The following is a 15,798-nucleotide window of genomic DNA, read 5'->3' as shown; positions in this document are numbered from 1 at the left end:
TATGATATGGTCACACAGTGGAATCAGATAGAGTCGTCGACATGTTTCCAAAAAAATATACTAACGAAAAAAAGTGTTCGTGATATATTTAGTGGCAGAAAAAAAACTACAACAAAAAAACAAAAAAACTATACAACATCTCAACTATTTTAAATATATACATTTTAAAGTACTGAAATGAAACAGATCAAATGGTGATGGCATTAATGTAAATTTTATTTTCTTTAGAAACTTTATTTCCTAATGCTTATCCCCTCTCCAGGAAGTATAATTGACATACATTATCCTATTAGTTTCAAGTGTACGTTGTTATCTCCATCTGTCACTACACAAAGCTATTACAATACTATTGACTCTACTGACTGTACTGACTGTACTCCCCAGGCCGTACATTACATCCCCTAGAATATGATATTTTACCACTGCAAACCAGTGAGAGAAATTTTTTGAAGTATCACCAATATCCAACGCCTCCATTTGTTCTCACATCTTCTAGGATCAAGGCTAAAACCCCATTCAACCCCACAGCCCAGCCAAGCTGAAGCACTCAGAGTTGCCCCCACCTGCGTCCTGCTCCACACACCCCTCCCTTTTGCTCAACTTACTCCCTCCATTTTGAACACTATCCTCACATCCACCCTTTCAAAGCACTGACTGCTCTCTTCAGTGTGCAACAGTTACCATTTTCAGTCTAATGTACTTCCCAACATCTGAGATCGGCCAACCCCACTCTCAGTGCCCTAGTTCAGGGCCTTCACCATATATGCTAATCAAGACTCCTGAGGGTACAAGAGACAAATTTAACCCAGCTTCAGCCAAACAGGAGATTTATTTTAAGGACACTGATTTATTTCCCATAAGCACACTGTGGGAAAGGTGGGTGTCCCTGGACCTCAAATGCCAAGAGAATTCTCATTCTCTATTATAGACCAACTTTTTCTACACAAGTGGAAAAATGGCGGCCAAGAGCTATCTAAGCCCAAATCAGGTTCTCAAATCAGAGAAAGCAGATGGTGGTTTGTTCCCAGATTCAAAAGTCCCAGCTTGGATCAAGTGCCAACCAGAACCAATTAACTATGGTCACAGGGTTGGGAGGGGGTTACAAGGTCACATAGTATTGGCACTGTTTTCAGAAAAGAGAAAACTGTTATAATCTAGGCACTTGTCCTAAAAATTCCTACTGCACCATCTCTCACCTGGATCAATGTGATAGTCCCCCAACTTAAGTCTCCTGTCTCCAGTCTTCCCCTACCTCAACCAAACTGCCACAGCGAAGCAAGAGGGATCTAAAACAACTTCCTTTTTAAAATCCTTCTGTTAGTTCCCCATAAATTCATGCCGGGTGAACAAAAGATGGTGGTTTTATTACTCACGAGTCATTCAAGGAATTGAAGCCCCTGAAGCCTTTAAACGCCATTGTAAATATCCACTATTCAATTCTACGATTCCTATGGAAAACTCTGCTCTGTGCAGAGCAGTGAGAACTCATACACGCATTCCTGGATTGTGATGGTGAAGACAGGTAGATCCTTCACAGTCTGGCCACATCTGACCATTCCAGCCCCACCTCTGTCTCCCCTTCCAGACCCATCCCTCCCACCCTCTACCCAAACCTGCTTCCCCACTCCCAGGTCCAGGCAGACTAATCTACTAATCTGACCGCCCCACACTTTCTTTTTGCTAGGCCTCCGCACCCATATCCCCCTGAGTTTAGAAAGCCCATCCTCCACAGATACGCCCAGACAGTTTCTACTCGTCTTCTGGACGTGGCTCTAACGTTATCTTTTTCTGGAAGCCTCCACTGGCTGGCTGCTTACTCTGAGTTGGGCCAGTGCCCTGACTCTCCGACTCCACACTCTGTGCATACACCTAAACTTAGACTGCTTATATACCATTTTACTCACCCTTGTCCACAGCTCTAAACTCCAAGTTCTTGCAAGAATCACCTGGTATCTAACACAATGCTCATAAAATTGGGGCCGAGAAAGAGAAAAGCAGCCCCTGGCTGTCAGGAACTGGCCTGGCACGCACAGCCTGACCCTGGTACTGTCATGTGAAGATAAACACGGACAGCCAAGTGACTGTGTAGTGTATACCCAAGAAACAATGAATAGCATGGCGGGGGCGGGGGGTGGGGGGGGCGGAGTTTTAAGTAAAAGTGAGAGCTAAGACTGGAAAGTAAGGGTGGCTGGTTAGATCCTAACTTCTTCAAAGATGAGGGCTGTCTCTCCTTCGTTCTCATCTCCCCAGAACCTACCACAGGAGCAGTGCAGGTAGAAACATCCCAGATAGCTGTCAAACTGGATAAATGCACAGGTCTACCAAACGTGCCTCCTCCGTAGGTCTTTGCTGCCCACAGGCTCTGCTTCCCTCAACAGCCCCGTTTTCTACCATCAACATAACCAAGGATGGGCACGTGATCTGGGACCTGCGAATGCTCAAAAACATAAGCCAGGCCAACGAGATTCCTCCCTTGAGAACTGGGAATAAGAGACAAAGACTCAGTTATTATGGGCCATTTTCAAAACGATACAGTTTTGAGACAGCCAGTCAGCGGAGAGAGAACCGAACAAAGAACAGAGAAAACGACTCCTCATAAGGAAGAAAACAAACGTGGCCCCCGGGGAGAGGGGCAGAAGGTGAAGCTGCCTTGGATGCTGACTTCTCGCTGATGCCCATCAAGTCCCATAAATCTCCTTTTCCCTGAGGTAAAAGAGTAAGTCTCCAGCCCTTGCCTTCAAAACAGCCCTAAATAGTGGCAGATAAAGCTGAGAAACTGACAGTTTTTGAGCAAAGGCAGGAAGAGGGAGATGGCACGCTGGCATGGTCCTGGGGAAGGTAATCTCCCAGCGGTGTACGTGACCCCGACTAGAAAAACACAAAAAATGAGAACTCCCCAGCCAGGGAACCACCAAAACAACCCAGGGGAGAGGGGACGTGCGGTGGGGATGACGAAGAAAGGACAGATATGAGCTTGAACAACGTAAGATCCTCCATATTTGACCTTTTCACCTATCAATATATCGAGAAGAGAGATTCTGGATGTAAGATCAAAGAAACCATGCGACTGGAGATTTTTTTTTTTTGAAATCTTTGAAAACTCAAGGATGATTAGCTGCCAAGCATAGGTGGCTGGAGGAGGGTGCAGCCATTAACAAAAAGAGGGAAGAGGGAACTCAGAAGTGGGGGGGGGGGGGGGCGGAGTCAGGAGTTCTCTCTGCAGGGTAGTGCCCCCCTCCCTCCTCACCACTCCCGCCCTGGGGTGCCTTGGCAGGCTGAATTTGAGGTGCTCCAAGAAGAGCTGGGTTGGATAATCCACCCGGCACTGGGAAAAACAGATCTGGAAATCATTCACACAAAGAATGCCGAACAAGGATTCCCATCCTTGCGTCCACCAGAGTGACTTGGTAAGTGGGCCAGATGCACGTATTCCTTGGCTTCTCCCCCAGAGAATCCCATTGGGTAGATCTGGGGTGGGCCCAGAACCGACATTTTAACAAGCACCCCAGAATGATTTTCATGAGCGTGTCCGTGCTACTAAAGCTCCAGAACAAAGAACGCAGTCTTGCCGGCAGAATTTATCAACCTTGACTCTCCATCAACTCCCCTAAGGTGCTTTAATTTTTTTAGACGTTTGGTCCTCCGTGTTGCCCAAGTATGGGCAATGCCAAGACGTCAGAATCACCCCCGCCCCCCATAATCGGAAGGGGTGATTCCAGAGCCACACCCCAGGCCAGCGGTAAGGCTAGCAAAACCACATTTTTAGCCAGCGCCCCTAGCGGCCGGCAGAGACGGTTCCCTAAACGGTTATTAGTAAGAAAACACTGCTCATCGGTTTAAACCCCTGTGTCAACAACGACTTGAAAGAAAAATAACCCAATATTGCTGGCTGACAAGGAAATCGCTTCCCTAGAAATAAATCCCAGACGCGTCGCAATCAATGGCTTGCTGGTATTCTGCCAGGCAGATAAAGGCCCACACAGGACAATGGAGCAATGAAGCCCGCTAAGAAAGCAAGGGAAGAAAACCAACCACCCCGCCCTTGGAAGCCCGGGGAGAGAAATCTGGAACGCCTGCGGTAACGGTACCAGCGACGGCGGGTCCCCCAGTGGAGGCCGTGCCAGCTGGACAAAAGAAAAACAATGGTTTCACTCGGGTTCCCCGCCCCCAGCCAAGCACCTCTCCGCCGGCCGGCGGACTGACCACCGCGGACACCAAGTCCCAGACCTTCCCGGCGCTCTAGCTGGCCGGACCCCGAGCCCCCCCCCCCCCCGCCCCCACCCCGGCTCCCAGCCGCGACCCCCCCACCCTCGGCCCGGCCCTCTCCCCGCCCGGCCGCGGCCCTTCCTCGCAGGGCCTCCCCCCTCCCCCCTCCCCCCCACGCCCGGCCGCGGGCCCTCCGCGCTCGGCCTCGCCCCCTCCCCACCCACCTCCCTCCTCACCCGGCCGCGGGTCCCTCCACACCCGGCCTCGCCCCCTCCTCACCAGGCCGCGGGCCCTCCGCACGCGGCGTCGCCCGGCGAGACACCCGGCCTCGCCCCCTCCCCGCTGGGCCTCGCCCCCACCTGCTCGCCCCAGTCATCCCGCGAAGCCGACCACCGCACTGACCGTCTCATAACGCGGCCCGAGGACCGCGCCTACAGCTCGAACGGAAAGGACCCGCTTTGCCGCGGGCGCTGTCAGAGGACGGGAAAGGGAGAGACGGCGGCTTTCAGCGCTTCGCCCTCAACAAACCCGGCGGCCATTTTCCTCCATCTCCGCGAGCTGACAGATCACGTGGCCGCGGGTGACGGGGCGGGGCGGAAGGTGGCCACGCCCCCCCGGCGGGGGGGGGGGGAGCCAGTCCCGAAGGCTGCGGGGCGCGCGCGGGCGGGTGGGTGTGGTGCAGGGTCAGCGAATCACCGCGCCCAGCGGCCCTCCGCCCCCTCCCTCTGGCCTCCAAAGGGGTGCAATTTGACAAGAGCCGTGGGCAATATTTTCTTCCTCGTCGGTGTCACTCTTCCGATTATCGTTCACTCACTCCTAACCCCTATTCACCATTGTAATCAAATTGTACGCAGAGTAACTTAAACCCAATTATAACTTCAGAAGACATCTCTAAGGCGTTGCGAACGAAGGCCTGCTCAAGCCCCTTCCTCGGGAACCCACAGGAGAGGTGTCAGCCCCGTGGAGCGCCTGTGGGATCTGCACTCCTGGTCTTCCAGAGAGCCCACCGCCTCCCTCCCCGGCTCCCCAGACCCCTGGCCAGCCCGGGCCGTCCACCCAGTCTCTGCTGAAGGTACCTCGGTCTTTCCCGAGGCCAGAGCGATTGACAGCTTTCAACTCACTCCTCACTGTTTCACTCGGTTCCAGACTCCTTCCTGGAAGTGTTCCCCTCTCTGGGCTTCTATGACTCTCATTCTGCTAGTTTTCCTCCCATTCCTCTGGCTGCACCTGTCAGATTCGACCTCCCTTAAATTGCTGGTGTTTCCAGAGTTCAGCGCAAAGCTGGACTCTTCACCGTCCCCACCCAGTGTGATCCTCCTCCGGGACTGCTCCTGTCTGGGGACCTGGCGCCTGTCGCCCAGCCACCGAGACCGAGACCGGAATTGGGAAGTCTTTTTATAACCTCTCCCTCCCCTTCCCAATGACATCCCATCAGCCTCTTCATCAACCCCCATCAGTCTAAAGGCTGCTGAAGCTCCCCTCCAGGGCTATCCCCAGAGCCCCCAACCCTCTCCCTGCCTCTGCTGGTGCCCTGCTAACTGGTTCTCCAGCAGATTGCTCCCTCAGGTCACTGCTTTGCCTAAACTCCTCAGCAGCCTTCCATTTCCATAAAATAGATTCCCAAAAAGTACTTCACATGCAAGACTCCTCGGGGGGCGGGCCCCTGACCCACTTCTAACCCCTGCTCCACCCACTAGTTTCCGCCTATCCGGCCCCCACCCCCAGGCTGGCAAGTATTGACAGTTCCTGGAACAATGGGCCTGACTCTTCCTCATTTCCATTCTTTTCCCAGGACGGTCTTCCCTGCCTCTTGCCCAGCTGCTTCCAAGAGATGAATTCCTTTTTCTAAGATACCATTCAAGTAGTCCCCAGTTTTGTATAGCTTCCTGGAAGACTTCAAGCAGAGCTGGCCAGTCCGTCTTCGGTATCCATAGGGCCTAGTAGGTACTCAGCATGTGTTAAAGCATTTTTAACCTGTTTACCTGTCTTCTCCCACTATAAGGTTCAGTACATCCTTATTCTGCACCAACCCCCTTGCCCTGTTTGGAACAGTGTCTGGCCTTAACAAACCACTGAGGAAGAAACCACACTATCTACAACACTGCCAAATTATTTGGGGGTGCTCCCTCCTGGTCTCATGCATGTCCCAGCAACATCTGATGGAGCCATACTCCTTGTTGGCTTTTTCTAGAAGTTGCCAGCTTGATCCACGGAGAAATGTTTTCAATGGTTCCCAGCCTTGGCACACCAGACGCATCCGTGGACCTTCTTAAAAACTAAGAGCAGGGGCGCCTGGGTGGCTCCGTCGGTTGAGCGTCCGACTTCAGCTCAGGTCACGATCTCACAGTTCGTGAGTTCGAGCCCCGCAACAGGCTCTGGGCTGACGGCTCAGAGGCTGGAGCCTGCTTCCGATTCTGTGTCTCCCTCTCTCTCTGCCCCACCCCCATTCATGCTCTGTCTCTCTCTGTCTCAAAAATAAATAAACATTAAAAAAAAAAAAAAAAAACTAAGAGCACACTTGGGGACTTAAAAAAACATCTCCCCAGCTGATCCCAATGACATACCATTCTCAGACTTGGGTTTGAGTCCCATCGTGTCCAAATCAGTGATTTCAATATGAACATACTGTTTTAGTGTCAAGTGATTTTTTGAAGGCCTACACAGGATAGCAGGTGACATTTTAGTAACCCCTGATTGTGACAGTGACATGGGAATAGGAATTTGTGGTTTGACAAGAATCGGTAGCCCCAGAAAGGCAGCCTGGGCTCGAAACACAATGAATTGAATAGTCAGCCAGGCATTTGACAGATGTTCTGGAGGAGTTCGCGCACACAAAGAGAAAACGTGGCTTACGTATCAGAAAACGGGCCAAGAGGCACTGAAGATCTCACTGAAGTGTCGGCCAGGGAGATGATGACTCAGGAAGGCAGGGTTCTTGAATCATGCGCCTCCCCCAGGAGCTCCCCCGCCTGTGTAATCCCCACGGCACCACCACGCGCCCCAGCCCCTTCACCCCATAATTTCTGGAAGCGCAACGGGCCTGCCCGGTTAGCACAACCACCCCTTCCAACAAGCTGGCGTTAGACAGGCCTCAGCTTCTGTATCAGCTGAGCTCTGCCCACCCAGCAGGTGTCAGCCGGGCTGAGTGCCAGTGAACCGCCTCTCCAGAACACCTCTCTGGGGGATACTGGAATATACAACAGCAAGCAAGGTACGGGAGGTGGGGCAGGAAGCTCTGGTCCTCCAGCTTAGGTGGTCCCAAGCACCCATGCACTGCTGTGGGGATTTCTCAGTTAAGAGCCTGGCAAATCCCATTCTAGAAGTGCGACGTTCAGTCCCAGACGCCAGAAAGACAGTTGCCGATGCTACCTGAATGCCCTCCCTTCCTCTTTCACCCCCCCCCCCAAAAAAACCCTGAAGATACTCAGTGTATAAGTGGTTCTTTTAGGAATCGTTTTTAAAACAGTCCATATAACAGCCTGGAAAGAAGCTACTGGAAACAGGCTTTACTCCAGCCCAAATTTTAGTGGAGGATGAGAGGAAGGTCAGATGACAGCAAGGAAAGCAGAGAGAGAGAAGAGAGAAGCACTGAGGGAAATGAAAGATCTTGCCAGCTAGGGTTCCTCCTCCCTTGCAGATCTGACCTGGGGAAGGGAGAACCTTAAATTCAGGAGTTTTAGTATTATCCAGGCCATGCATTTAATTACCAAAATGAGAATCTTTAAACCAAAAGTGAACAGATAGTTTTATGATCCAAGAGGGAGGAGAAAATTATTTTTTTTTAAAGTTCATTTATTTATTTTGAGAGTGAGCGAGAGAGAGAACGCATATGGGCGCATAGCAGGGGAGGGGCAGAGAGAGAAGAAGAAAGAATCCCAAGCGGGCTCCACACTGTCAGCATAGAGCCTAGTGCAGGGCTCCAACTCTTGAACTGTTAGATCATGACCTGAGCCGAAATCAGGAGTCAGACGCTTAACCAACTGAGCCACCCAAGCGCCCCAAGGAGGAAAATTGTTAAGTGATGAGCCCTACTGGATATTTCATCCGCTCCCAGGGGTGGGGAGCGAGGCGTGGCTGTAGAGTTTGTGCAGGTGCGGTTCTGAGGAAAAGAGAGTTATTTCATAATCCCGCCATATCCCATTCTCCTCTATCAACACAATGGTTACATTTAGGGAATTACATCTGTTTTGATAATAAATATGCCCTAACTCATGCCAAATGTCGTTTATTCCTTTCGTGCTTAGGGATTCTAATACTCCCACCTTGCTACAATGTAACTATTGCAAAATAGAACTGAAATTCCTTCTCCTCCGTTTTCTTTCCAGCCTCTCTCTTTTTCCACTTTCCTTGATATTTTTGCAGTTTATACAGCTTGCCTAAATCTTTCTGGCAAACCCATCCGAAGGCTTTCCTGCTTCAGCAGAAACACGTCAATCACTCTAAGAGTCCGGCCTCTCTACGTGTCCTGTGCCATTACGTGCAAGGAAAACTATGAGGTATCGTTCCACCCCTCACCACCCTCCCCATCAACACTGTAATTTTAATCACCCTTCCATCTTTTTTAACAGTATCAGCATATCGGGATGAGGATCTCAGCAGCCCAATCTCCTTACATGGCTTCAGTTTCATTTTAGATCACATTTTCCATAGAAATCTTAAGAAGTTATACACACTACGTTGCTTTTAAAACGGCCTTCCTTTGGGGCGCCTCTTGGTTTCAGCTCAGGTCATGATCTCATGGTTTGTGAGTTCAAGCCCCATGCCTAGGCCCTGCACTGACAGCTTTGCAGCCTGCTTGGGATTCTGTCTCCCTGTCTCTCTGTCCCTCCCTGACCCTCTCAAAAGAAATAAATAAACATCTTAGACTGCTTTCCAGGGGTACCTGGGTGGCTCAGTCGGTTAAGTGTCCGACTTCAGCTCAAATCATGATCTCACGGTTCGTGGGTTCAAGCCCCTGTGCTGACAGCTCAGAGCCTGGAGCCTGCTTCAGATTCTATGTGTCCCTCTCTCTCTGCCCCTCCCCTGCTTGTGCTTTATCTCTCTCTCTCTCTCAAAAATGAATAAACATTAAAAATTTTTTTTTAATTTTTTTAACTGCTTTCCTTTGATTATAAAAGGAGCATGTGTTCATTATGAAGAATTTGGAAAATGCAAAAAACCTGAAGAGGTATCTCTCCCAATCTCACCACAGAGAATTCTTTAACTTTCTAAATAGATTTGAAACAAAAACTTTATTGACCAAAGTTATTACCTGTTTTTTTGTAAGTTATCATTTAATTTGAGAGAAAGAGAGAAAAAGCACACACGCAAGCAGAGGGGCAGAGAGAATCCCAAGCAGGCTCCATGCTGTTAGCACAGAGCCCAACATGGGGCTCGATCCCACGAACCATGAGATCATGACCTGAGCTGAAATCAAGAGTTGGACACTCAACCAACTGAGCCACCCAGGTGGCCCAACCAAAGTTGTTGCTTTAAACATCCATTACTGAAAAGGAGAGGGGATAACAGGGATGCTGTTGAGATGTCATTTTTTTTTTGCCTTAATTAATGATGGTGTCACTGTCACTTCTGTTAGTATCTTTGCCAGCTTCCTCCCTGACTAATTAGTATGTTCCCTCTACATTAAAACACACACACACACACACACACACACACACACACACACACAGAAGGAAGTCTCTTTCACCCTCAGATGCACCAGAAAGAAAAGGAATATTCTGGAACACAGCATTAAGAACAGAAATGAGAGGCAGTGCTGAGGGGCAAACGTAAAACCCTGTGTACAGATGGAGTGGGGACAGAGGGAGAGACAGACAGAAAGAGGGACAGAACTGGAGGAAAGAAAGTTATAACAGAGTTCATTATCAGTTCATATGAAAAAGACTTTGAGTTTTAGTTGTTTGCAGGGCGACTAAAGTCAAACAAGAAAATTAGCAATTCAGGAAACAATAAATGTTGGTGAGGATGCAGAGCAAGGGGAATCCCTTCGCAGTGCTGGTGGGAATGCAAACTGGAAAACAGTATGGAGGTTCCTCAAAAAATTAAAAATGGAGCTACCCTACAACCCAGCAATTGCACTCCTAGGTATTTATACAAAGGATACAAAAATAGTGACTCGAAGGGGCACGTGCACCCCAATGTTTACAGCAGCACTTTCAACAATAGCCAAAGTATAGAAAGAGTCCAAATGTCCATCGACCAATGAATGGATAAAGAAGATGTGGTATATATATTCGATGGAATATTACTCAGTGATCAAAAAAAAAAAAAAAAGAAATCTTGCCATTTGCTACAATGTGGATGCAACTAGAGATATATTATGCTAAGTGAAATCAATCAGTCCGAGAAAGATAAATATCACATGATTTCCCTCAGGTGTGGAATTTAAGAAACAAAACAGATGAAATAGGGGAAAGGAAGGAAAAATAAGATAAAAACGGAGAGGGAGGCAAACCATCAGAGTCTCTTAAATACAGAGAACAAACTGAGGGTGTCTGGAGAGGCGTTGGGTAGGAGGATGGGCTAAATGGGCAAGGGGCATTAAGGAGGGCACTTTTGGGATGAGCACTGGGTGTTATATGTAAGTGATGAATCCCTAAATTCTATTCCTGAAACCATTACTACACTATAGGTTAACTAACTTGGATTTAAATAAAATTTAAAAATTATAAAAAAAAAAATAAAGCCAAACTAGGCTACCAGCAGGGCACATCTTCATGTTACCAATCTAATAAGTCTACTTAAAGGGGCAACAGGAAGAAGAGAAGAGAGAATTCAAGGATGTGGTTAATCTGCAGATGACATAAGCCGTACGTTCACTGAAACCCACTCCAGCCCATAAAAACAGAAAAGAAGTGGTCAAATTACATTTATCAGTGTACTCGAGGCAGTAAGAGAGTGAGTCACTGTACTTCTCTTCTATACTGGTGCACAGTCTTTTCCTGAAAGTAACTTTACTCCAGGGGCACAGGTAGGCCATAAACATATAAAATTAATTAAAACTTTTATTAACTTTTATCAAGAATAACAGAAAAGTAGACAATAGGATGATTCAAAATACCTCCAATATAAGGAAACGGCCCAAATGACTATCATCTGACTTTCTGAATCAGTTTGCTTAAAGAGAAACTGACTAATAATGAAGAACTATGGAATTTTATTCCAATAATCATGTGCTCCTGACATTTTATTCCATTAGGAATTTCGACCCATAAACCACAATGTGAGTAGGTATTTTTGGTGGTGCTTTTTGGTGGAAATTCCTGTACAAATGGCTAAACAATCCAAACTTCATGCTGCCACAGTGATTGCCTGGAAGTTTCTCTCATCTAGAAGATAGCGTTTCAGTATATTTATGTTTGCCACATCATCTCTGTTTTCATCAGTATTGGAAGAGGAAAACTTGCTATCCCCATGCCGCTCTGTACGGCCTCTCTTCCACACCCTCCCTCCTCCCCCGAAACTGCACTGTCCCGGAATTTATGGCACATTGTTAGTAAAATATCCCCTATTTCCTCAATTGCTTCCCTTCGACATTTGCTCTAATGAAAACCCTTCTCTCTCTTGAGATCATACCTGTCCTTGCAGACATCTTAAGTGTTAGCTGGTTTCCCTCTCTCATCACTGACCCTGGAGATGAGGAAGGTGCCCTCCTTCCTCCTCATTGTCACCTGCAAAAAATTGTCTCTGCTTCCTTCCTAAAACCCTAGGGTTTAGAAGCTCATGCCATCCCTCCTTGCTGCTGACACCTACAGACTTCCCTGGGTCACTCCCTACTGAAAAAAATTAGAACCTGATTATTGTCACTCTCTCCACCACATGATCCTTGATGATTTCAATATCCTTACAGAAGAACCTGCCCACACTCTGGCTTCCCAGGTCCCTGGCCTGCCTTCCAACAAAGATCTTGTCTGCCGTTCTAAGTCAGGCCGCCAGGGGGCGTGCTTCGGAGCCTGTTACGCCCCCAGGTATACAGGTTCCATCTGTTCTGACACCACCTTGCACTTTTTCCATGACCTTAGCCCACGTTCTTACTTCTGGTCTGTAATCAGTACTGGAGCATTGCTACAGTTAAAGTACTGTCCTAAAAGCACAGGGATTTTGATGAATTCTATGTTGTATGATCCAGAAAAAAAAAAAATTCTAGTGCATGATAGTGCATTGGTAACTCTATGCTAAATCACTGAGAGACTCTAAATCTCAGTGATTTAGCATAGAGTTACCAATGCACTATTACACACACACACACACACACACACACACACACGTGTGTATGTACATATAAGCTTTTTATTTTAGAATAGTTTTTTTTTCAAGTTTTAATTAATTTACTTAAGTAATCTCTACCCCCAACATGGGGCTCACACCCACGACCCTGAGATTAAGAGTCCCCACATACCCCACATGCTTCCCCAACTGTTAACATCTTATCTTAGTACATTTGTCATAACTATAAACCAATGCTGACACATTATCATTAACTAAAGCCCACACTTGATTCAGATTTCCTTAGCCTTTCTTTTATCCTAATGTCCTTTTCTGTCCCAGAATCCCACGCAGGATATGTGACATTTAGTCGTCGTGTCTCCTTAGGCTCTCTTGACTGTGACAATTTCTTAGACCTTTCTTATTTTTGACGACCTTGGCAGTTTTGAAGAATACTGGTCTGGTAGTTCGTAGAATGTCTCTCCACTACGATGTGCCTGCTGTTTTTCTCTTGAATAAATTTTGACTGGAGAGAACTTCCTTTTTGACCAGGTGTAGATCTTCCGCTTACAATTTTACACGTCTAAGGATGGGAAGAACATTTCAAATACTAGCACGGCAAGCCGGGAATGCTGGCTTCAGGCAGCTCCCCGGCTCATGCCTCGGCCCAGAGAGAAGTGGCTCATGTCTGAACGCTTAGTCCTCATCATTCTGTCTGGCACGTAATACTAGCTTATCGAACATTTCCTGACTAGTGACAACGAGGCTGTATCCTGATGATGAAACCAGAGTTAGCTAGGCAGCACAGGTCGGGGCGGTGTGGTATGAAGGGGAATCCTGGGTAAAGGGAACAGCAGGTACACAGGCTAGGAGGCAGGAGAGAGAGATTGGAGGAAGTATAATTATCCAACAAGGCTGAAGCATAACAAAGGTGAGTGTCTCAGTCGATGGGGCTTTTAACAAAATACCGTAGACCGGGTGGCTTATAAGCAACAGAAACTTCCTTCTCATAGTTCTGTAGGTTGGAAGTTTAAGATCAGGATGCCAGTGAGGTCAAGTTCCGGCGAGAGGCCCTCCTGCATGTTGCAGTCTGCTGACTTTTCACTGTGTCCTCCACGATGGAAGGGGCCAGGGAGCTCTCTGGGGTCTCTTTAATAAGGACACTGATCCCATTTTGAGGACCCCACCCTCATGACCTAAGGCCCCACCTCCTAACACCATCACCTCGGGGTTAGGATTTCAACGTAAATCTCATGGGGGACACCTTCAGTCCATGGCAGTACGTGTGTATCGGGAGGGGCGTGAATCAGGAGAGAAAAGCACAGCGCAGGATAAGCGGGGGTTGGATCGTAGAATGTATGCCATACTTAAGAGTTTGAATTTATCATAAAGGTTTCGGGGAACAGCTTCCTTTTCGAGGAACATAAAACAAGTGTTGATGTTACAAAGACGGCCCAAGGCTGCGCTTTAGAGGGCGGATTGGAGGAAGGCCTGCCTGGACGGTGCAAGATCAGCAAGGTTACCACCTAGGTGGGAAATGGGGAGGCTGGGGCCGCGGGGAGTCAACTGCGCAGGAGGTAGCACACGCGGAAGTTGCAGACATGTGGCGGTGGGTAAGGAAGGCTACGGGTTGTGCACGCGTTCCTGACTTGGGTAGCCAGGGAAATGTCTGTGATAGTGAATGGGACAGGCATTACGAGAGGAATCACAAGTTTCGGGTGATGAAACTGGGTGATGGATTTGGAGGTCCTAAATTTGAGGTGCCTGTGATTTTGAGGTGGGAGTTGCATGCATATTGGCCAGATGCGGGAGAAGGAGGGAGGGAGGGAGAGGAAGCTGGGAGACAGACCTGCCCAGGGGGCGGGACAGGCACTGAGGAACTAGAGTAAACAAGGGTGTAAACAGGGGAACAGGGTGTGGTATCTCAGCAGACAGCGATCAGCCAGAGGCAGAAGCAAGAGGATAGAAGGTGAGAGATCTTGGGGCACCTGGGTAGCTCCGTGGGGTAAGCGTCTGACTCTTGGTTTCAGCTCAGGTCATGATCTCACAGTGCATGAGTTCAAGCCCTGTGTTGGGCTCTGCGCTGACAGTGTGGAGCCTGCGTGGGATTCTCTCTCCCCCCGCCAGAAAATAAATAAATAAACTTAAAAAAAAACAAAACAAAAAAACACAAGAGATCTCAAGAAGAGACTGGTCAGCAGAGCCCAATGCTGCAAAGATCATGTGATACAAAAATGGAAAACCAACTACCACAGTCAGCAACAGAGATCAAAAATGACCCTCACATGGTGTTCAGCAGAGGGTTGGGAACGAGTGAGGAAACACAGGTCCTATGTTGACTGCTCTTTTAAGCTTTATTGTAAAGGCTGTGGATTATGGGATGGTTTTCCAGTACTTGTGTGTTTTTTTTGTTTTTGGCGGGGATGGGAGCAGCAGCTCAATCCTGAGGCAATGTGTTTATAACATTCTTCCTGAGAGCAGGTGACTCATGCATTTAAAAGGTGTGGGGTGACAAACAGGAACTCAGCTTTCCTGAGGGGCTGGTGGTCCAGTTGGCCAGCTGGAAGGGCCTCGTGGTCTCAGGAGCCCTCGGTCTCCAGGTGGGGGGCGGTGGCCTTCCCCACTGACGGTAGCTCAGATCTTAGGCTCATCTCGTCACAGTACTCTCTTACCCACCCCACGAAAAAGGACGGCAACCAGTGAATGGCATCCCTCTCCTGGGCACAGTGCACCCCGCTCAGCCCTGGCCGGCAGATCCGGGCCTGCCCTCGGCTGGTGGCGAGTCTCAGCCTATGCTAATGGATGCCACCGGAATTGCTCTGCAGGACGTGAGCACAAAACAAAGCACATTTGAAAAAGAAATGTAGTAAGAAAATAGAAAAGAGCTTACCAGTAAAGAGAAATGCAGTATTTTAATGACATTAACAATCTGAGCCGACATCTGCCTATAGCAACAAGCTTGAATGAGCCAACGCCACCGTCTTGCTATAGACACCTAGAAAAGCATACAAAATAGAACGTAAAATTTTTAAAAATATTTTCATGTTTATTTGTTATTTTTGAGAGATACAGAGACAACATGAGAGGGAGATGGGAAGAGAGAGAGAGAGAGCAAGGAGCCCAACGCAGGGCTTGAACCCACGAGACCGTGAGATCACGACCTGAGCCAAAACCAAAGAGCAGGACACCTACCCGACTGAGTCACCCAGGCGTCCTGAACATAAAAATGTTTTTAAAGACATGTAGCTAGGTTTACAAGAAAGAAAGGCAACCAAAAAGCTGACAAAAAGAGGCTCATACTGATGTAGCTGTTACTTCTAAAGGAGGGAGAAGAGAAAGGTATGTTGGCCTTATGTGCAATATGCTTTTTATTTAAGAAAAAAAGAA

General features: G+C 48.2%; 2 protein-coding genes across 16 annotated transcripts in view; one reads left to right on the top strand and one right to left on the bottom strand.

Moving 5' to 3' along the window:
• Positions 1 to 4,740, bottom strand: part of KIDINS220 (kinase D interacting substrate 220) — a 101,370-nt gene extending 96,630 nt beyond the window's left edge. For 14 of the 15 annotated variants that reach the window (XR_008289700.1, XR_008289701.1, XR_003426947.2 and 11 more), the window contains exon 1: positions 4,609 to 4,740. The gene's annotated coding sequence lies outside the window, so the exon portion shown is untranslated. Of the gene's footprint in view, positions 1 to 4,565 lie in introns of all 15 variants that reach the window. The other variant, XM_027077820.2, reaches the window with a different exon arrangement.
• On the top strand, positions 3,363 to 7,153 carry LOC113604918 (uncharacterized). The gene is made up of 5 exons (XM_053201399.1): positions 3,363 to 3,407; positions 3,631 to 3,739; positions 4,172 to 4,806; positions 5,089 to 5,278; positions 5,474 to 7,153. The coding sequence occupies exons 1-5, from the start codon at positions 3,363 to 3,365 to the stop codon at positions 5,605 to 5,607; spliced, it is 1,113 nt and encodes a 370-aa protein (XP_053057374.1). The 3' UTR covers positions 5,608 to 7,153.
• Positions 7,154 to 15,798: the final 8,645 nt, after the last annotated feature.

This window comes from Acinonyx jubatus, chromosome A3 (assembly GCF_027475565.1).
Source record: "Acinonyx jubatus isolate Ajub_Pintada_27869175 chromosome A3, VMU_Ajub_asm_v1.0, whole genome shotgun sequence".
Lineage (NCBI taxonomy): Eukaryota > Metazoa > Chordata > Mammalia > Carnivora > Felidae > Acinonyx > Acinonyx jubatus.
Note: the sequence above shows the minus strand (reverse complement) of the source record. Positions and strands in the feature narration are given on the sequence as shown.